This window comes from Artemia sp. Qi Xiang Cuo, chromosome 21, assembly GCF_049724085.1.
Source record: "Artemia sp. Qi Xiang Cuo chromosome 21, ASM4972408v1, whole genome shotgun sequence".
Lineage (NCBI taxonomy): Eukaryota > Metazoa > Arthropoda > Branchiopoda > Anostraca > Artemiidae > Artemia > Artemia sp. Qi Xiang Cuo.
In genome coordinates this window covers 16,796,948-16,820,852 of record NC_142814.1, presented here as the reverse complement: position 1 = coordinate 16,820,852, position 23,905 = coordinate 16,796,948, and the positions used below count along the sequence as shown (strand labels likewise).

Below are 23,905 nucleotides of genomic sequence, written 5' to 3'. Positions count from 1 at the left end.
AGCTCAAACTAAGAAACTTGCAAAATTTCATCCTCCTCCGACTTTATCTTCATGGGGTAAACTGGGCCGGAGGTTTGGACCCTCCCACCACAGCCCCCCTTTAACGTTGTCCGATTGGGCTGAAATTTAGAGGTTAAGCTTTCCCTGGGACTGGGAGCTTATCCTCGAAATTTCAGCTCAATCCGATCACTCCTTCCCTGTTTTCAAAAAACCAAATATAGCCACTTAAAATTCATATTTTTTTTTCTTAGCCACGCCTACAGGCCACAGTTTGCAACGGATCCGGTTGAATGAGGACTCATTCGAAGCAGAATTCGACCTGTTAGGGCCTTTTGATTTTTTCAGACCGAAAAAATTATCCCCTGAATTTACATTTACGAAAAACCTTGTTTTCCCATATCAGCCCATGTTAATTTTTCCCACCACAACCCCCCTTTAACGTTGTCTGATCGGGCTGAAATTTAGAGGATAAGCTTTCCTGGAAACTGGGAGCTTATCCTCGAAATTTCAGCTCAATCTGATCACTCCTTCCCTGTTTTCCTAAAACCAAATATCAAATTTCGTGGGAATTTGCTTAAGTCGAAAATAGCTTCCATTTACTAAAAAAACAATAACAATTGTGTCTGTTTAGTCTAGCGGTTGATACTCCAGAGTGTCAGGCGTAAAACCCGGGTTCGATTCACTGTCAGAGCAAATTTTCTATATACTGAATTTAAACTTTAAAAAGAAACTCAGTTTCTTTTTTAAATTATTTGAAAAAATATACGTTTTCTAAAGAGTTAAAGAGGCTGAGTTACAAGGTCGACCCTTGAGTAATAAACTGTACAAAAACGTGCAGAAATTATTTGAAAAAAAACTACGTTTTCTAAAGAGTTAAAGAGGCTGAGTTACAAGGTCAAACCTTAAAACGTACAGGGATTAGGAGGCACAGTTGGGGGGCTGCCGCCCCCCAAACCCCCAGCTTTCGCAGCCTGTAAATAAATAAAAAAAGTTTTTTAAAGTGAAAGTAAGGAGCGACATTAAATCTTAAAACGATGAGAAATTATTCCGTATATGAAAGGGGGTGTGCCCTCCTCAACGCCTCGCTCTTTACGCTAAAGTTTTTATTGTTTAAAAAAAAGAGTTGTGAGAAAGACAAAATTTAGCGTAAAGATCGAGGCGTTGAGGAACGAACCACGGCCCATAGTAACCAAAATTAAAAAACGCGTTTTAAAAAAACTGCCAAGTGAGAAAAATATATACAAGGACATCGAAACCTTCTGCTTCATTAAATATATTATTAGACAATACGGTTAAATTTGTTTGAATTCTTTAAATTTATTAGCCATTTCTCCAAAATTAAAACTAAAAGATTTAATGATTTGAAAAGAAACTAAAAAATCACACAATCTTAAACTACTTGAACAATTTTCCCAAATACAACCACCATCTTGTCTTTAGGCTTCGGAAATATTTAAGATAAAGTATACCCTCTTGTGAGTATCCAAAAACCATCCAATTCTGATTGTAAGTGTACTCTAGCGAAATCGTTACCTGTTGTATAGCATCACGTGATTTTTCTTTAGCATAAATAATTACCTGGGTGTCACGGACACTTACAAATTATATAAAGTAAAATACTATTAGTTTACCTATGCCTATGCACGAGAAGAACTGAAAACCAAATGGCAAACAATAGAGGCTCAGTGATTTGAAAGATGAAGAATGCCCTTGGCATAAGAGGCAGATTATCCAGGATTAAGTTGGGCAGGGGTGGGTACTTCTTCATATCTGGTACTCGGTCATGAACGAAAACCATTACAACGGAAGTTAATAGAGTAGCTGTTAACATGTAGACGACACTTACTGCAGTCTTAAAATAACTCGGTTTGAGATTGGAAGCAAAGCGACTTTGTGGCGGATGAGGATGGTCTGAAATGAAACGTATATGACTGAAATGAAATGCAACAAATAAACGCTGATAAGCTATTTAAGAGTTAGATTTTATTTTCACAATTATATATTTTTTTTAATTTTAAAAAAGTTATCAGGCTACGTTGTTACAGACAGCGGTAAAATTTGTCAAGCAAAAATGAAACAAATGACGTCACTATATGAATTTCAGATAGAATGCCTATTTAAATCAAAATTCTTTTTCAGTCTCCCAATAAAATTTCTACAGAAGCATACTTTGAATAGGCTATATATTTAAAAAAAACACCAATAATATATTTTAACAGAAAAGACTTCCATTTCTTTTAAACATTATTTTCTGTCTGGAGAAACAAATTTTCATCCTTTACCTTGAACAGATTTCAACCAAATATAGCCCGCATTTTTTCATTAGATGATGAAAAAATACGGGCACAACCCAACACTAAGCTTAATCCATTAAGCTTAATCCATACCTATAAACTAGATTTTCATCAGTATAGCTGTTCACAAAACAGGTGGTAAATTCTTACTCAATAAAATTTGTCTGAAGGAATCCCTCCACAAGATAATATGGAAACTTTTGAAATAAAACCAAAATGTCACTTTAAAACAAATCCCCCATCTTGCGTGCATGGAGGTATGCAACTAAATATGAACAATTTTACTCAGAAAATAACTTACTCCCACTGGACCATTGAGATTCAGTGGAAGTTTCAGATGAAAAGTTGTTGAGCACAGACGAAGCTCGTGGAAGTTGAGCAGTTCTTTGAGCATTAGAAGAACCAAACCTACTTGGACAACATGACGAGTAAACAGACATATATCCACATTATTTTTTCAGTTGTACAATGTCGGCAGTGAGTCTTTTTATGTAAACAAGCACCTTAAAAAAAATATTCAAATAATTAACGTAAAAAAAAAAAAAATCAAAATATGCGCCTTTTGTTTATTTTTTGTGCATATTTTATTATTCATTGGTAGTTACTTGTTTACAAATTATCCTTAGTATGGCCATGGTATATGAGACCCAATATACAGGTGATTGAGAGGACCAAATTGATTCTTTCACAATTTAGTCCATGATCCTTCTAACAACCATTGAAACCGATTTCTTCCACCTCCCACCCCCATCTTTTTTCATTGATTAAGGAGTTAGGTAGGTTCAATGCCATATGATAGTGCAGAATCTGGCAATGTGCTTAAGAGACCAACAGAGTTTATATGCCTACCAAAGAGTCTGTAAACAATACCGCTTTAAAACATTACTAATGGCCTTCTATGTGGCATCTGGTAACACGACTCTGGATTTATAAGGATAAATTAGAATGAAATCTGCCGAAGAATCCTTGATCATCGCTTTACTAAGACCATCAAGTAGGCCACTAGTGCTACAGAAAATAGAGATTAATAGAAATTAGAAAATAGAAAGTCAGTACTGCCATGCCAAAATGAAAGTTTCTTTGACGTTTCATATGGTGGACTATAAACATCGGGCTCAGAATTTTCAATAATGTAAATCTGATGGTGAACCTTACGTTTGATCTTAAATCATTTTCGATTGTTTTTAGGTTTCATTTTAAAATGATTTAACATTTATTTTAGTAATTATAAATATTACGAAGCTACATCTAAATAATAGTTACCAGTTGACAGACAGGTAACTATTATATAGTTACTATTGTTACTATATACAGTCACTATTGTATAGTTACTATGTATACTACTACTACTACTAACAACTCACCGCAGCACCAAGCCGCCTGAGGCCAGCATAACTACGCACCCTTCTCCTCCATCCCAATCTATTCAAAGCCTCTCTCTTTACACCCTCCAGGAAGTTCCTATTTCCTTTAAATATTTCTTTATGACATCCTCCCACCCAGACGAGGACGACCTGCTTTCCGTTTAACCCTAGACGGTTGGCCAAAAAGGACAATCTTTGGCAATCTGTCACCCTTCATCCACAGAACGTGCCCTAGTCATCTCAACCTTTCTTTCACTATAGCCTTAGAAAGCGGGATTGAACCACATTTCTCGTACAGTCTACAGTTTGAAACACGGTTAGTCAGATGGGTACCTACCCAGAACAATCCGTAGGCAATTTCTCTATAAAACATCTAGTAAATCTTCATCCACTTTTCGGATCACCCATGCTTCAGAGCCATATTTGACCACCGTCATAACTTTCCAATATTCTAATCTTGGTTTGCAGACTTATCTTCCTATTCTTCCACTTTTTTTTTAAACTAATTAACTATTATATAGTAAATACTAATAGTTACCAATGACAGATGAATTTTCACATTAGATAGTGTCTCTAATACCACATTCAAAAAAATGTTGCACCCTAAATTATGCAGCTTGTATCCTAATTATGCGATACCTGGCCTTGTAAAAAAAAACTCAATACATTTTTGTTACTCTAACGTTGCTCTGTTCAATCAATCATTTATTCATACTAAAAATAAAACCACTTTTACAAGAATCAAATGGTTATATGACACATGAAGCTTGACTTGTTGTAGGCCACATAATACAACAATATGAAACCACAAATACAGTAAACAATATACTAAACCCCACAATACACACACACACACACACACAAGAGAATATATACCAGAATACAATAAAACACTGATAAAGCAAATTACGGCAAATTATAATAGTAATTAAACAAAGAGAAAGTAAAGAAAAAGAAGAATGCTCCATAATAATATACTATAAAAACCATTTAGGAGTGCAGGATGTCTGACTATATTTTTAGAAGAACAGGAGAGACATCAATTAGAATAAAATTATGAAGCGAAACAAACTAAAAATAGTGTCTGTGGGGAGGGGGGGGGGGGGGTTGCGGCCATAAATAAAGAACTAAACTTAAGTTTGGTTTTCACTTATATATTCGACAGAAAGGTTTGTGTCTGAGTAGATGTCAACCGAAGGGCAAAGCAGGAAGACAAAATGTTGCTTTAACTGCTTCATTTTGATCTGACCGAAGGGACCACAAGAGATTTGCTGGTGCTTCCCCGCAGCAAGCAACAAGATGCCAGAAGGAACACAAAATCATAATTTGGGGAAAGCATAATTCATTCAGAGTTCAATGAGGTAACAACAAAATTGAATTGGATATTATTGCCTGTCTGGATTTATTTCGGTGAGGTCATAATTTATTCCAAGTGAGCTGTTGATCTGAGTTTACTTTAAGAGGATTATAAATTGGAATATAGCTCGCTTTTAATTTGACCTATGTTTTGATATTCATTAATTCAGTGTTTTTTCTTGAATTAATACAGTGACTTTTTAATTTGTTTGGCGATTGCGATAGCCATGAAAAGCACTGATGAAACGCCTGAACTCGTGTATTGTCCGGTGCTGAATTTTATTCAAAGCAATTTGCTAAGCGGAATTGAGGAGGATATTATAAAAAGACATGGTATGGAGTTTAAGACGTGAACATAGTCAAAGAAGCTAAAATTTTACTGTGGCAAATAAGTGCACCTGAATCGGATTGCCCAGTACGTAAGGGGAGCAATGCACTTTCTAGTCATTCTAGTGACATTATTTCTCTGTTAAGATCTCTTGACAGTAGCGACACTTTTGTACCAATGTTTGTGATAAAGAGACCTACTGAGGTGCCATGTCTCCTGCCAATGCTTATACTTCTTTACTCTCTAAGTTTAATGAGCTACATCAAGTGGTTGTTGAAATGTCAGAGAAACTTGACAATTATCAGTTGAATTTTCCTCAACAACCCAAACCTACCCCAGCAATTGACACTCATACGACAGTTATTGTCTCTAAAGTGCCAGATCCGTCTGATCCGATTAAACGCAAATCTGTTCTCGGTCAAATAACTGGGCATGAATTATTTTGTAGCGTAAAACCTGTTAATGACAGATGGTATATCAATGTCGATAAATCTACAACTGAAGATTTGTGTACATCAGTTTAGAACTTTATTACCGGAGCAACTGTTAAAGTACGATCCAAGCGCTTTTTTGGGATTCTCAGAGGTTTCCCAGTCGATGTCGACCATTCAGTTATTAATCGACTGCAAGGTATAAAAAGTGCAAATCGACCGGGCCAGACCATGTCTGTCAAGCTTGAATTTGAAGACTCCTTCACTCAGTCCGCTTATTACAAAGAAGGAATTAAAGTTGGATATGAATTTTTTCGAATTCACGAATTTAAGGAAATACCTAAATGCTGCTTCAAATGCCGGTCATACGATCACTTTCAAAATACTTGCACCAGCATTGTCCCGAAATATGCCAGATGTGCTGGGCCACATCTTTCTACTAAGGATAGTCCTTGTAGTGCTGTTCCCAAGTGTGCTAACTGTGGTAAAAAACATGCTTCTTATAGTCTGTCCTGACCAGTATCTAAGGAACTAATGTTGCGCTTCCCCATTTTGCAATGACTTTGGAGTTTTCAATAGTATCGTTTAATATTAATGGTATAAAGGATAAGAACTTCGTTATTAATGAGCTCTACAATGATTTTGAGTTGGTATATCTACAGGAGCATCTTCTTACAGATTTTAGCATTAGCGTTTTGCGTCGGAGCCCTCATCATGATGTATTTTTTACTACTGCCAGATCCACAAGAGGTCGCCCATCCGGTGGGCTAGCTTGTGTTTTTAAGCGCAATCCGAATTTGGTTTCGCCGGTGATTTTTTACTTTTTGGCTGTTCGTATGGGCACTACAGTTTTCATTAATTCTTATCTGCCTTATGATGATCGTTCTGCCAGATCAATGACTAAATATGCTAAAGCTTGCAACACGTTGAAGTTTTTAGTGGAAAATATTCTTTCTTTTTCTCTAGATTGCATGATCATTGGTGACTTCAATACGGACATAAATAACTCATCAGTGAGAAGTGATTTGTTGTTAGATTGCCCTCCATCTTATCATATTATACCCAAAACCCATCCGTTTTCTTATATTCACCATTCAGGCATTGATCACATTATTTGCTCACCAAATATTACTACATCAATAGTGTTTGTACATGCTGAAAGACAAGATTTAGATCATCTCCCTATTTCATTTACTCTTACACTTAATATTAACCTTGCAAGTATTTGTAAAGTACTCTGGTCCTCAAAATGCTTTGAAAAAAGTAATTGGAAGAAAGCTGATGTGCATCTGTATGCGATTACACTATCAAACCTGCTGTCTACTAAACGAGTTCCATATCATCTGTTCCAGTGCTCTGTACTAGTGAATTGCAAAATGGACCTGGATTGCTATTATAATCAAATAATTAAATGTCTAAAAGATGCCAAGGCAGTTGCAGTGCCGCTGCAACGTGTTAGATGTGGTACGCAAAAATCTATCTGGTCTTTAGATCCTAATTTAAAAACTTTGAAAAATAAAGCAGTTTTGGTTAAAAGTTTGGAATGATTGTGACAGACCGCCTTGTGGAATTGTATCCGACCTTAAGCGTAAGACGCACAGTGAATATAAAAATATCTTAAGTCAATGCGTTATCATGGTAAGGATTTTCCAGTGTCAAAGAGAGAATGGCGAAAAGTTATTAATTCTGAGTCGATTAGAAGTGATGTGCCAAGTAGTGATTGTCTTCCTACATCTGCTTGGCATGACCGTTACTCGTCTATTTTTTATTATGTTAAATACCGTTTGCATTCTTTTTTCACTAAGTTCCTTTATAAGATTTTTAGTACCCCCTCCCCTATCCCAGTGTCTTTGTATCTCCATTTCTCTTTCATCCGTAGTTGAAGCAATTAAAAAACTTAAATCAGATAATGTTGATTATGATGGTATATCTAGATTTCACATTTTATGAGATTGCCCCCCTCCAATTGACCATCTTCATTTACTTTTCCAGATGTGTATTTGTACTTCTAGTGTACCGGAGAGTTTTTTGTGTGGTACTGTTTCTTCAATTTTAAAGAGGGAATATTCTCCTTTAATTTACTCTTCTTGCCGACCTTTTACTGTCTCGAGATGCTTGAGAGGGATAACCAGTTTGGATTTAAGCCTTGAGTAGGTTGTCAGCATACACATCGTGTATTATCTTCTTTGCTCTTTGAGAATTCTTCTAAGGGAAAGAGTATATATCTTTGTGCTTTAGATCTATCAAAAGCTTTTGATAGTGTATGTCATAGTCAGATTTTTTCTGCTCTTCATGGTTACGGTGTCAATCTGTCGGTTATAATGCTTCTTTGTTACTGGTACTTTAATTCTTTTCTTCGGCTGAAAAGGGGGTCAAGTTGAACCCCTCTTAAAGGTGTATCACAAGGAGTGGTACATGACCGGATCAACTACCATTTCTTGTGGTACACCTTTATATCTAGCAGGTGGTATGATGAAATACTTCCAACTAATATATCATGATACCTTCTAAGACCTGAACCAATCGTAAAATGCTCCATGCAAGACAAAGGACGACAGCTTTTTAAGAAGAATCATGTAATCAACCACGCTAAAAGCTTAAAAAATATGCAAGAAGATGCCTTGGACACACAGGACCTTGTCTAAATTAATGCGCAAAAAGTAAATTGCATCAATCAAAGCTTGCAAGGTTGACAGAGGAGGCTAAAAAAATACTGATGACATGAGAGAAGGGGGCAACCAAAAGCAGACTTGGTACCAAATACAAAAGATAATAGTCTTCTATAAACAACCTTTTCAAGGATTTTTGACACCATAAAAAAGTATGAAGATTGGGTCATAATTCGAAAGTAATGAGGTAATAATAGGAAGTTCCTTGAATCTAGAGGACTCTTGGGCTACAACGAATGCCCTAAACACTACAGAACACTTTATATTTTGATAAAATGTCAATTTTAATTTTGACAAAACGAAATCCTTTAAACAATATGCAAAATTTCAGCTTTAATATGTATTTGTGCGGGCCCTGTTTTTTTTCTTTGGCTCAAGAAAATGGTAAAACATTAAGTTCAAACACACGGAAAGTAACCAAAGGAAGAATAAAATTGAACTTTAAGCAGCCCAGCCCCTTAAACCAAATATTGGTGCTCCATGATTATATTTATAAATTATAACGAAAATATTTCTTGCTACTCCAAGAGCCAATCGTATATATTTATTGCCCCACTACAGCCCAATCACTAGAAATGTAGGCACAATTGTACCTTTGGGCAATTGTGCTCTCTTCTTTAAAATCCGAAGAAGATGTCCTCAAAATAGATCATGCTTTTTATACAATTCTCTAACAAACCACTACCATCAATTCTCGTTTTTGGTCAACATAACAATTAAATAGAATCTTAGAAATGTTTTTAAATTTTTTTTTAATATTTTCTGATGCACCCATATGGATAACGTGAAAAAAAATTAATTAAAAACAGGAAAAAACTAAATGTGGAATGTCTGAAAACTTGCATTGTGGGCTAAAAACACAAGCACTAATCATGATTTAATCATAGAATGAGTCCATTATTGCAGCACTAAAAAATGACAAAAGCACTAAAAAACTTTGAAAAATAAGAGAAAAAGAAGCTGAAGAAGTCGAGAGATGCCATTTTCAATAGCAACTGAGGATTAAACAATTCTTCTTCCAGGCTTTTCACTAGTGTTGTATAATAAAAATAGCAATAAAAAACTAACCCATCAAAAGTAAATTGAACAAAATATTATTACAATGCCAACCGAAAAACATAACTACCCTGAACCCATAACATTGATGTCCTACTTATTGCACAAGTAAGTGATAGTTAAGATTTAACATACAAAATACATTAAAAGCAAGAGAGGAAGAGAGGGGAAAAGCGTAAAAAGTAAGAATTTGATATAATGTTAAAATAGTAAAAACATATTCTTAGTAAAAGAAGAATAAAAAAAGAAAAACAACTTATTCCTTTGTTGATGATACAAAAAAATACTCTCCAATGAGGACCTATCCTTATATGACTCTCCAGCCCCAAGGAAAAATCATCACAGTATTTATCAACACAAAAACTTCGTTGAGCTTTTAAATCAATTAATTAAAAAACTTTTTCACAAAATAAGTTTTTCAAAGAAAAGTAAAAAACTCCATTAAACAAAAAATGAGCAAAAATAAAATCAAATAATCTACCAAGCGTGAAACCACCGCAAATCAGCATCGATGAATAAATGAAACCCAAAACGAACAGAAATTACAATAAATAACCGAGTCAAACTCAAAACGAGCAGATATTAACGTAAGTTGGCATCAAAACCCCTATGCCTTCCCAAGGCCAGAGCATAATTTGCAATTTACTGAAAAAAATATAAATGTTTTTTACTTTTATAATTTTAATAAATATAATAATATTAAAATTTTGATTACTAAATATCAGTATATGTATATTAAACTGACAATGCACATTCATTTGCATTGAAAGTTTGAAACACAATACCCTCAGTCGTTCTTGGGATAGGCTACTGCTGAGATGCCTTATTGGGAAGTAGCATTAACACAGAGCATTTCGATTTAATCTTAAGGCAACATTTAGTTTTTAAACATAAAGGCAAATGGGAGAGTGGACGTGGGAGGGGGATCAGTTTTCCTCCAAGCAATTACGACGATTAAAATGGTCATCAGCCTTTTATACTTTCAATTGAATGAGCCCCTCTAAATGTTCCTACGACACCTTCGTCGATACGAAGTGCCCTGGTCTAAACAATAACAACAACAAAAATAATACATTATATACGAGTCGGTCTTTACTATAAAAATGTCAAGCCTTCCAACCATTTTCGACTATTAAAAAGGCACAAGGCCTTTCGATTTCCAATCGAATGAGCCCTTTTTGAGTTTCTACGACAACGCTTTCTATAAACATTTTATATGCCCCCAAGGCATAAAGTACAACCTTTACTCTAAGGGCTGTGAGGGTGGTTGTCATCCTCTAAGACCTAATTTCCAGAACTTTCAACTACGTCAAACAAAATGGCTATCTCAAAATTTTGATTGGATGTGTCTGGGAAGATGGTGGGCGTAAGTCGGGTGTTAGTCACTCTCCCATCACCTTCAACTATTGAATAAGGCACTAGTCCTTTCAATTTCCAATCAAATGAGCCCTTTTGAAGTTTCTACGACACCGCTTTCTATAAAAAACCTTATATACCCCCTGTGCATAACTTACAACCCTTACCCTGAGGGCTGGGGGGGGGGGGAGGGTGTCATCCTCAAAGACCTAATTTCCAGAAATTTCTGCAACGTTGAACAAAATGGCTATCTGAAAATTTTGATTGGATGTGTTTGGGGATATGGTGGGCATGAGAGGGGGGTTAGTTACCCTCGAATCACTTTCGACTATTAAAAAGGGCATCAGCCCTTTGGGAGTAGGCAAATCGGAGGGTGGGCGTGGGATGGGGATTAGTTACGCTCCAATCACTTTCGAATATTGAAAGGGGCATTACCCTTTTCCATTTTCAATCGAACGAGCCCTTTTCGAAGTTCCTAAGACAGATCCTTTGATACGAAGTGCCCTGGTCTAAACAACAACAACAACAACAAAATAATACATTATACCCACATCGACCTTTACTATAAAAATGTCAACCCTTCCAATAACTTTCGAGTGTTAAAAAAGGCACAAGGCCTTTCGATTTCCAATTGAATAAGCCCTTTTTGAGTCTCTACAACAACGCTTTCTATAAACACCTTATATGCCCCCAGGGCATAAATTTAAACCTTTACCCTAAGGGCTGTGAGGGTGGTTGTCATCCTCTAAGACCTAATTTCCAGAACTTTCAACTAAGTTAAACAAAATAGCTATCTCAAAATTTTGATTGGATGTGTCTGGGGAAATGGTGGGCATGAGAAGAACTTACAACCCTTGCCCTGTGAGCTGGGGGAGTGTCATCCTCAAAGACCTAATTTCCAGAACTTTCTGCAATGTTGAACAAAATGGCTATCTGAAAATTTTGATTGGATGTGTTTGGGGATATGGTGGGCGTGAGGGGGGGGGTAGTTACCCTCCAACCACTTTTAACTATTAAAAAGGGCACTAGCCCAGCCAATTTCCAATTGAATGAGCCCCTTTCGAAGTTTTTACGACAACTCTATCTATAATAACCTTATATGCCCCCAGAGCATAACTTACAACCTTTGCCCTGGGGGCTCTGGGGGATTTGTCATCCCTAATTACATAATTTCCAGAATTTTCAACTAAGTTGAACAAAATAGCTCTAAACTCTGACTGAATATGCTTAGGGAAATGGTGGTCGTGATAGGGGGGTAATTACTCTCCACTCACTTTCAACTATTAAAAAGGTCAATTTCAATTTCCAATCAAATGAGCCCTTTTTGAAATTTCTACAATAACTTTCTACATAAACCTTATATGCCCTCAGGGCATAACTTACACCCCTTACACTGAGGGCTCTGATGGGGTAATCATCCTAAAAGACCTAATGTCCAGAACTTTCGACCACGTTGAACAAAATGGATATCTCGAAAGTTTGATTGGACTTATTTGGGGAAACGGAAGGCATGACAGAGGATTTAGCACTTCAATCACTCTCGGCTATTAAAAGGGTACTAGCCCTTTCAATTTCCAATTGAATAAGCCCTTTTTGAAGTTTCTACAACATTACTTTCTATAAAAACTTTATATATCCCAAGGGCATAACTTACGACTTTTGACCTGGGGACTGTGGGGGTGGAGGCGTTGTCATCCTTAAATACCTAATTTCCAAAACTTTCAACTATGTTGAATAAAATGGGTAACAAAAATTTTTTGATTGGATGTGTTTGGGGAAAAGGCGGGCGAGAGAGGTGGGTTAGCTGCTCTCAAATCACTTTCACGACTATTAAAAAGGGCGCTAGCCCTTTGAATTTCCAATCGAGCAAGCCCTTCTTAAAGTTTCTACGACAAAGATTTCAATAAAAACTTAGATGCCCCCAGGGCACAACTTCCCTGAAGACTGTGGGGGAGTGTTCTAATCAAAGTTATAATTTCCTGAACTTTAAACTGCGTCGAAAAAATGGCTATCTCAAAATTTCGATTGGATGTTTTTGGGGACATGATGGGCGTGGAAGGGGTGTTAGTTGCCTTCCAATCACTTTTGACTATTAAAAAGGGCACTAGCCATTTCAATTTCCAATCGATTGTGCCCTTTTTGAAGTTTCTACAACAACGCGTTCTATAGAAACTTTATATCCCCCAATGGCATAACTTACAACCCTTCCTTTGAGGGGTGTGGGGGGGAGTGTCATCCTCAGACCTAATTTCCAGAACTTTCAACTACATCGAACAAAATGGCTATCTTAAAATTTTGATTGGATGTGTTGGGGAAGAAGGTGGGCGTGAGAGGGGGGGGGTTAGTTGCCCTCAAATCACTTTCGAATATTGAAAAGGGCACTTAGACATTTGAATTTCCAATCAAATGAGCCCTTTTTCAAGTTTCTAGGACAAAGATTTCAATAAAAACTTATATGCCCCCAGGACATAACTTATAACCCTTGCCCTGAAGACTGTGGGGGGAGTGTCATGACCAAAGGTATAATTTCCTGAACTTTAAACTGCATGGACCAAAAAGGCTATCTCAATATTTTGATTGGATGAGTTTGGGGAAATGGTGGGCGTGGAAGGGGTGTTATTTGCCTTCCAGTCACTATTAAAAAGGGCACTTCTATTTCAATTTCCAATTGAATGAGCCCTTTTTTAAGTTTCTACAACAACACTTTCTATAAAAGCCTTATATGCCCCCAGGGCATAACTTACAACCCTTGCCCTGAGGGCTGTGGGGGGATTGTCATCCTCAAATACCAAATTTTCAGAACTGTCAACTACGATGAACTAAATGGCAATCTCAAAATTTTGATTGGATGTGTTTGGGGACAAGGTGGGCGTGAGAGGGGGGCTAGTTGCCCTCCAATTACTTTCAACTGTTAAAAAGGGCACTAGCCCTTTGAATTTCCAATTGAATGAGGCTTTTTTGAAGTTTCTACAACAACATCTTCTATAAAACCTTATATGCCCCCAGGGCATAACTTACAACCCTTGCCCTGAGGGCTGTGTCCTCCTCAAAAACATAATTTATATCTGGAAATCAACTATGCTGAACAAAATGGCTATCTCAAAATTTTGATTGGATGCGTTTGGGGAAATGGTGGGCCTGGAAGGAGTGTTAGTTGCCTTCCAATCACTTTCGACTATTAAATAGGGCACAAGCCACACCGATTTCAGATTCAATGAGCCCTTTTCGAAGTTTCTACAACAACTTCTTTGATATGAAGTGCCATGGTCTAAAGGAAAAAAATAATAAATAATACAATGTGCCAACATTGTTCTTATATGCCCCCATGGCATAACTTACAACCCTTGCCCTGAGGGTTGGGGGGAGTGACCTCAAAAACATATTTTCTATCAAGAAATCAACTACGCTGAACAAAATGGCTATCTCAAAATTTTGATTGGATGTGTTTCAAGAAATGGTGAGTGTGGAAGGGGTGTTAGTTACCTTCCAATCACTTTCAACTATTAAAAAGGGCACAAGCCACTCCAATTTCCATTTGAATGAGCCCTTTTCGAAGTTTCTACGACAACTTCTTCAATACGAAGTGCCCTGGTCTAAAGGAAAAAAATTAATAAATAATACATTGTGCCAACATTGTTCTTATATGCCCCCAGGGCCTAACTTAAAACCCTTGCCATGAGGGTTATGGGGGAGTTACCTCCGCAAAAACATATTTTCGCTCTGGAAATCAACTATGCTGTACAACATGGCTATCTCAAAATTTTGATTGGATGTGTTTTGGGAAATGGTGGGCGTGGAAGGGGTGTTAGTTGCCTTCCAATCACTTTTGGCTATTAAAAAGGGCACAAGCCACACCAATTTACAAATGAATGAGCCCTTTTCGAACTTTCTATGACAGCTTCTTTGATTAGAACGGCCCTGGTCTAAGGGAAAAAAAATAATAAATAATACATAGTGCCAACATTGTTCTTATATGCCCCCAGGGCATAACTTAAAACCTTGCCCTGAGGGTTGTGACCTCCTCATGCTGCCATAACAAGAACCATTCTCATAATTAGGCCTACTGTAGAAACTATTGAAAAACACTGCGATTGTAGAGTCTGTACAAAATGCTCTACAGGCCAAAAATGTGGACATGATCAGCACAACTTGACACATCTCAAAAATCATTGACATTATTTCAATGATCACCAAAATGTTGATGAAACAGTGAATGAAATTTTGAAAGAATATAATCAGGCTGTTGATGTCTTATTAACTACCTTATTAGTCCCTAGACAGATAGGAAAAAAGTTTCACAAAGAAAATCATCCAAGAGATACTGAAGAAGATTATTGGAAATGGATTTTGAAAAAATTTATTGATAAGCAACACTCAGAAGCTAAAAACTAGCTGAATTTACATTCCAAGTCAATAATAAATTTGTGTTGAATCAAAAGAATAATACAAGTCATAGTCTAGAAACAGTCAAAAATACTAATAAACATAAAAAAAAGGTTGTGCAAAAGAAACCAGATTAAAAAATAGAGCTCAAAACTTGAAACAAACACAAAAAATGGAGCCAAAGAAGCATCACAAATAGACAGAAAACAAAAATTGCAATAGAAAAGAGGGGAACAATTTTTGTGCCACTGCACCATCTACTAAAAAAGAGCCAATGGAGTTGTTTTTGCTAAAGTGATGTATGAAGAATTATTAAGGTGCTTTATACTATGGGGATGAAAATTTTTGAAACTTCTAATTAACAATACAGATTGGATAGTAAGTTGGGATTGTCAATAAGGCTAAGCATCTATTAAGGTTGGGGAAAATTTCCTTAATACAGGTATTGGAAATGGTCGACTTGGCAATATACAAGCAAGTTCTACCCCCTTTGTTTCAAGATGGTAATGTATGCAGCTTTATGGAGGAATTAGCATGAGCTCTTTTTCAGGCTACTCACATCCGACAGAGAATTGGATATGCATTGTGGAGAATATTGTTTTGAGTGCCAGGTTCAATACAGGTTTGGGTCTTTTCAGAACCTGTGTTTGGTCATGCTATTCTGGGGCATTACAATTTTGAAGAATCTATGTCCAACATGCTTGGAACTTGTCAGATGAAAATACTTTAAAGTTTGGCTGGGTTTAGCACAGAAAACCTAAAAAATATTTTTGTCAAACCTACTCAAAACACACTTCAAATCCAGTACCCAAAAACACAACTATGGGCTTTTATTCTCTTTGTAAAGGATCCTGAGCAAACACTTTGGATAGACTCAGTTTTGTTACTAAATTTACTTGAAAGTTGTAAATGCCAGGCGAGACGGCACTTTCAAATAACAGCCTGGCATATGATAAGTAAAAATGGAGGGAATGCATGTTTGGCATAATCAAATTTATTTAGAAGTTTAAGCAAGGATAGTAGCCTAATATGTTTACTTGTTTGACAATATTTGTAACATGTAGAAACAACATGTGAAACAACCCTCTTTTATTCTGGACTTCCTGAAACATTTTGCATTTTTGACAATGTTTTGCTGTTTTCTACTTCTTTCTAAGGTATTTCTTACTCGAAATATCAAAAATTTGTGGCAAAAGGATTCCAATTTACTTTTGCCTCCCCCTAACAAGAAACTGAAACAGTCAATCCAAGTAATTGAGAGGCAAATGTTTAAAAGGCATGGGTAAATGTTGGGAGTAAGTATGACTCTCTTATTGGACAAATACTTGTGTGTTAGTTTATGGAAAGACAGACCTGCCTAGAGTCTCAGGCAGGTTGATCAAGAATTTAAAATTGACAAAGGACCATTAGATTGCCTGGAATGAGAGGCAGAGAAGGCACGCCCGCCTATGGTCTTAAAAAAACTGGCCAAGAATTTATAGTTGACACAGGGCCATTAATTTGGTTGGAATAACAGGAAAAAAATCATTTAAAGTCATCTTCATCTTTCAAATAGTTCCTATTTGTTGCCCAAGCTTAGTCCCGCATTCCGAAAAAATTTCAATTTTTCACAAATTTTTGGGTCACTTGCCCGAGACTCTGGGTGGGTGGGCCGTCACCAATATACCGCTGAATAAGCCTGTGTTGGAACCAAGAGATGAAGACTTGCTATCATTAGAAGAGGAGGGTGGAGCCCCTCATGACTTAGGAATCCCCTGCACTTCAAATGAGTGTTTTGCCTGCCTTAATAAGACCACATCCTAAAGCTTATCCCAGAAAGGCCACAACAAGAGGCCGACCAAAAGAGATCTGTCGAATACTGATAGATACTCCTGAAAAGAAGAAGATTGAGGAAGAGGCTATTCTTCAACAAACTAGGAAATCTAAGCAATCTCTCAGAAATCCTCAAGAAAAAAGCAAAAAGCCTAGGCAGTCCTTTTTCACTGAAAGAGAAGTAGCTTGAAAGATATTTTGGACTTGACTGAACCAATCAAACCAGATGCTCAGGAAGGACCTTTGGCTGAGAGAAACCCTCAATTTGGTGCTATGAACACTGGAGACTTTGTCTTAGTGCTTGAAAAGGACACCAAAAAAGGAAAGTGCCACAGTGTTGGTGAAATTGTTTTGAAAATGACAGAGTAAAAAGAAGTACAGGTTTGGTATTTCAAGAGGATTGCTCCTTTCTTTAAATTCACTCCTCCTGATGCTTCATACTGGTACAGTATAGTTCTACCAAAATTGTGCTGATCTTGCCAAAGCCTGTGCCTTCCAGACAGACCAAAAGACAGGCTGGACATTTTGTCTTTCCTCTTGATTTGTCACCATTTAATGTGTTGTGAACAAGTGAATGACTTCTGGTTTAAGCTTGTTTTATACAACTGTGCTTTGTTGTTCAATTTTCAATGTTATCTCTATTAAATTACTGAGTTTTGCATTGAATAAACATCTTTATTGTCTGTCCCAAGTTTGGTTTCCACTTGTCTCATCTATTGTGCCCAGTTCCATACTTGGGACAAAATGGGTAGTTGTCAAAATAACATATTTTCCTGAAAACAAATTAATTTCACGACTTGAGAACTTGACAACACCTTCCTTGATTAATGCAGCTGATGTTAAGAAATTTCTGTTTCAACACTGCAAAGTGTCAAGAGTAATAAGCAAATCAAAACATTTGACCCAAGTATGGAGCCTTCCCCCTATGGTATGTCCTACTTCAGATTATTAGAAATTGTTTAAAAAAAAAGTTAAACCTATTTCCCTAACATTTAGACTAGGCTAGGGTTAAACAGGAGCAGATTTCAAGAAGTTTAGGTAAATTTTTGGCAGTTCATATTATTGGCTTACAAATAAAGTGAGCATACCACTTGGTACCTTTTTTATGCTCATTGACTTGACTTACTTGACTTATGTCCCATCTGTCCTCAAATGTTGTTTTGGGGCCTCTTCTTTAACCAGTTCATTGATATGCCTCCTGTAGGTACTTCTGTTGTTGGCCAGGCGGCAGAGTATTGGTAATAGATAGTCGGCCCCTGCTAGGGACAGAGAGGAGTGGCTTGTCAGTGTCATGAAGCCAGTCAAGAAACCACTTCTTTAACATTTATGTTCATTACAAATATAATAATCATTTTTGTCAGAAATCAATTTTACCCCCACCCCAATATATATCAATTCAGGGTATATATTTGCACATTAGGGGGGGGGGCACGCGTATTTCTGTTGCAAATTTTTGGAACATTTAAGCTTTAACCCCATTCCCTAAATGTGCAAATATACACAGGCATCATTTGGGGGGGGGCAAGAGGGCAGTCGCCCCCCCAATACTGTGTCCAATGCCTTTTGACTGTCCAGAGCTGGTCCCCTCTTGCTCCCCCTAATAAAAATGCTGCAGATTTGCCTCTGCAAATATATACCCTGAATTGGTATATATAGGGGTGGGGGTAAAATTTATTTCTAACAAAAATGATTATTATATTTGTAATGAGCATTAAAACAGGAACTGAGTGGTACGTTTACTTTATTCATAAGTCAATAATATGAACTGCCAAAAATTTACCGAAGTTTATTATCATTGCATTTTATTTAGTGGCATCTCCTTTCATAATGATTGTTTATACTCTGTACTAATCTATAGCCTACATTATGCTTTTTTTTTGTTGAGTTTTACAGGCTGTATTTATTTAGGCTATCTGAAATTGCATATGCAGATTGGGTCAATATCTACAAAATCATATTATTGAGTTAGGACAAAAGTGAATACACTATTCAATGCCTTTTTTTATGCTTATTAAAAATATAATAAGCATTTCTATCGGAAATGAATTTCAGCCCCCCCCCCCGATAGAGGCCAATTCAGGGTTAGGTTCGGTTGGGTTAGGTATAGCCTATATAGGGGGGGGAGGGGGGCTGAAATTCATTTCCAATAGAAATGCTTATTATATTTATAATCAGCATAAAAAAAGGCATCAAATGGTGTATTCACTTTATTCCTAACTCAATAATATGATTTCGTAGATATTGACTGCAGATTGTAGGATGCAAAGTACAAATATTGAGTTTTTAATGCCAAACACCAAAGCAGTGACCTGGGTTGCAGTTAAGCTAGTTCCAGGACTGCATTCAAAAAGTTCAATGAATTAATGCAAGTTTCTTTGAAAGATAGAGGTTGTTGTTGACAGTAAAATTCTACTTTAGCTACTTTTGGCTATCTTGGAAAGGGGTTAGGTTAGGAAAATGAAACTTTCAGGGATGGGTCTACAGGCTACAGTATGGGTAAAGTTCTACCAAATCATATTATTGAGTTAGAAATAAAGTGAATACACCATTCAATGCCTTTTTTTATGCTGATAACAAATATAATAATCATTTCTATCAGAAATGAATTTCAGCCCCCCCCTTAATATACCTAACCCAAACTAACCTATCCTAACCCTGAGTTGGCATATATAGGGGGGGGCTGAAATTCATTTCCAATAGAAATGATTATTATATTTGTAATCAGAATAAAAAAGGCGGTCAATATCTACCAAATCATATTATTGAGTTAGGAATAGTGAATACACCATTTTTTCAGATACCCCTCGGAGGTTTTTCTAGCTGCACACTGTTTCATGGCTTCTCAACATATTTGGAGTTTTCTTCATATTAGCTGGATACGAACACTATTCTATTGATGTGTTTCTTGCTTTTTGCTGGACGTCTCGTCTTTTCCTCTACTATCACACCCTAGCTAATAGTCGAACATTGAAACAGGGAGATCACAAGCGAGCCAAGATATGGTTTCCTCTATTTTATTTCTTTGAATCGAATATAGTACCCAATGAGTATGAATTTATTATACAGAAAAAAAACATTGTTTGGGCCTAGAGTTATTTAAAGAATGGCATTGAGTATTTTGGTAAGGTTATCCCGGGGAAATTTAAATTGTTCGCTTTAAATGTACACAAAAGAAAAAAGGAATAAGGCAAAGCTCCAGCCTGACATGAACGTGTTGCTGCTCTCAAACTCTCCAGCTAACACTGAAAGACATCTATACAATAGTATTTTCGATTTCTTAAGACATAATAATATCTGTGAGTAGTTCACATAGATGGTAGCAAGACTTTTTCCTGACCCATCACCCCCTGTAGATTGAAAATCGTCATGAAGCCAAAAGGAGACCAAAGTGGACTCCAGAAGGCTTGGCATTTTAAGAAGAAGAAGAAGGAATAGTCGAAATTTGGTTACTTTATTTTGACGGAATTTTTATCTATATCTGGTGTTTTTGGTGTTTTTTAGGCGACTTCATGCAACGGAGGAACCACTAACAATGCAGAAGCATACTGTCGATCCCTCAGAAAGCTCCGCAGATTGATTAAAAAAAAGAAAACAAAATACCTTGGCATGCGGACAAGTGAAATTGTCCTTCTTCATGACAATGCAAAACCTCACGCTGCTGGTCAGACCCTTAATTTATTGGACAGTTTTGGCTGGGAAGTTTTAGATCACCCACAATACATTGCTGATCTTGCGCCGAGTGATTACCATCCGTTTCTCCACCCTAAGCAACAAATCAGTGGCAAACGTTACAATGATGATGACGACGTAAAAGCGGAAGTGAGTTCCTGGTTAGCGGAACAGGCGGCATGTTTTTATACAGAGGTTACTTCAAAATTAGTTGAAAGGTATGATAAGTGTTACAACAAATCTGGCAACTGTGCTGTTAAATAGAGTAAAGTATGTACTTTTAGAAAATAAATTTACTTTGTTTGGATAATCATTCGTTGTGTACTTATGATCATACAGACCTTAATTAAAAACACGCCTCGAACTATGCATTGCACTTTCTAGTCGTAAATTGACCAACTATAATTCTATTATTAAAACCTTCCCAACCAATCTTGAAACCAAATTCTCCCTAAATATGTTGAACCAAATTCTAGAGAGCACAGAAGGATTTTTTTCGGGAAGGGGTTGGGGGGTATGTTACAGAAAAGACTATTAAAAAACACATCAAAAACTTGTTTATATTCAATTTGTTACGTTTCAAGGGGGGGGGAGAGGGTTTGCACTTCGAATAAAGATAGTAGGGCATACAGTTTGCTAAGAAATGAAAGTTTTGAAAACATATTCAAATAAACAACGCTTGGTTGAAACGCAAATAAAAGCTAAGCGTGAAAAGAAATCATGTGTAAGTTTTATTCTCTTACACAGCAGACACGTGATTCATGCTCACAAAACTGTGATCACGATTCACCAATTTTACGGTTATTAATATCAACCAGTTAAAAATCATTGAACTGGTACACCCATAACAAACCTCAGACCGGGGTTTTACAACTCAGATGGACGATGACCCATCGAACATACAAGACAGTACATGGAAGTAAGATCTCTTGAAAATGTAGGTGTCGTTATTTATTTTTCAGTTTGTCTAGGCTAAATTGTTTTGTCTTAAATTATATTTTTCTACTCAACTGAAGAAATTGTATCAAATGAAAGGTCCAACACAAGAATTCCAATCTCTTTTGTCAGATAAAGGGTCTTTGCGTGTTTGATCTTCTCCACACAAAGAACTCACCAAAAATGAAAATAAAAACTATTCGAAAATTATTGTACAATTTAGGGTTACATTTTGATTTGGCGTACAAATTTGAATTACTGGAATTTACCTAAATATTTAGACGCATATTTTAAAATAAATGCTTTGATTTTGAAATAGATAAAAGAAAAGAAAATAGATGCATTGTGGAAAAGCCACAGGCAATTAAATATTGTAATTCTATTAATTCTTACAGTTGTTATTTATAGAAAAATCTATTATTAAAAGAATTTTACTAATTTATGGGGATTAGATGGTTTTCCAGGATCAAATCCAGGTTTTTGTTTCGGGGGGGGTGGGGTTTTAAGAATTATAAAATAATTTACAAAACCTATGAAAAATTTGTTCTATATGTAGTTTTGTTACTTCTTTACTCGCCGGACACAAATTTGGAGGGGGGGGGGTCAAAATGGGTTCTCCCCCCTCTCCTTGATAGGGCACTGTGGTTCTTTTTTAGAATTACCGTAGTGCAGTGCATAACTCGTATGTAAAAAAATATTTTTTAAAACTGGGCTTTTGGCAAATTTTCATGTATAACTTTACGGTGCATCAATTGGTTCGGTTTCCTATTTACCAATGTACTGCTCCAATCCAAATTTGAAACCTCAATATTAAAATTAAATAAGCTACTTGGGAAATTAAAATAGTAAAAAAAAATTTCATTCAGAATCAAAACTCCCTAAATCGTTGGTTAGATTTCTCATTCAAAACCAAATTCAGCTTCATTCTAGTTGCTTAATTGTAGCTTATACAACATTCAAATGAGCTTTCATTCGACATCAAAACTCTTTAAATTGTCGTTTAGCTTTCTTGTTCAAAATTACAAATTCGGTTTTATATCGATAATCGTATTTTTTTAGGTCTTTCATTTAATGTCTGAACAGGTCTTATCAGACTTTCGAACTAAGGGTTTTAAGTTGAAACACTATAGATGACTTTTCTAATAGTTAGTGCAATAGCTTTGACTTCGTAAAGTGTGTGTGTCTTTTTTTTTTAATAAAGGTCAAAAATGTATACAAAGGAAAGTAAAAACGAGAATTGTGGCTACATTCTGATAATATATTTTGGGAGTAAATGTTTAGCTTTCCTAATGCTATTTAAAATTAAAAATGCTATTTAATGTTATTTAAAATTAAAAAAAAAAAAAAAATGCGGTAATTCTAACTCAGTGAAAACCAAAGGCTTTTTGACTTCATCTTTTTCAAGCCCTCGCAGGTTGACTCAACTTAACCTAACAAGTTTAACCAAAGTTGCCAAACAGTGGGTAGCTATTTAATCTTCCACCTTCAAACGGATTTTCTTTTTGACCAACGAAAGGGTATTAATCAATTTTATAATAGTGCTATTGTCACTAGCTTATTGACACATAACCGTCCCTGAATCCAGAAACTCTTGAAATGAAGGCAGGGGAACCGCCCTCTTGAATTGGATATATCATGTTGTCTTCGCTGTTTTTGGCCACTATGAGCGGATAATCATCAGCAAAATATAGTAAAATTTATTTTTTTTAGTTACTTTTAGATGATAAATCTTTAATGCTGCAATTTAAATGATCAGTGGTAACGTGAAATCAAAGAGCTTCAAGAAATGATCCCCGTGGTTCTGACCAAATTTAATGAGATTGAACAAATTAGAAAATGCTAGAAAAAAAGTTATCACTCAAATGCTATAAAAAGAAAAAGAAAAAAACGAAAGGAACTTAACATATGATAAAGTATAGTGATGTTTTCCTCATATTTTTATGCTGTTTTCTAGCATGTGTTAATTTGTTCATTCTAGTCTTATTTTATTTTGTCTTTTTTTTCTGTTGATAAAGGCTTCTGGGTATAAAAACAAACTATCTGGATATTTATTAGCATTTGTTTTAAAAGATTTTTATTGAAGTTCGACGTCTTAAAATACCAAGACATCAAAATAAAGACATTTTTGGGCCATGGACCCATCTTAGGTCTTTTCATACCTGAAAATCCCGTTTCCTATAAGATTTATCTTTTGTTTCGAAATTATGAAGTTTTCAGGGCAGTACCACCTTTGCCACTTTGAACCGTCATA

The 23,905-nt window shown here is 36.1% G+C and overlaps 1 protein-coding gene across 5 annotated transcripts in view; it reads right to left on the bottom strand.

The window, feature by feature from the left end:
• The window catches only part of LOC148939284 (ceramide phosphoethanolamine synthase-like), a 28,883-nt gene extending 8,920 nt beyond the window's left edge, over positions 1–19,963 (bottom strand). Inside the window, exon 1 of one of the 5 annotated variants that reach the window (XR_016143519.1) lies at positions 19,934–19,953. Coding sequence is in view for 4 of the 5 variants with exons in the window: in XM_089106726.1 (XP_088962852.1) it covers positions 1,632–1,831 (200 nt within the window). In the remaining variant the exon portion in view is untranslated. The other 4 variants (XM_089106727.1, XM_089106729.1, XM_089106728.1 and 1 more) reach the window with 4 other exon arrangements.
• Between the last annotated feature and the right edge of the window lie 3,942 nt (positions 19,964–23,905).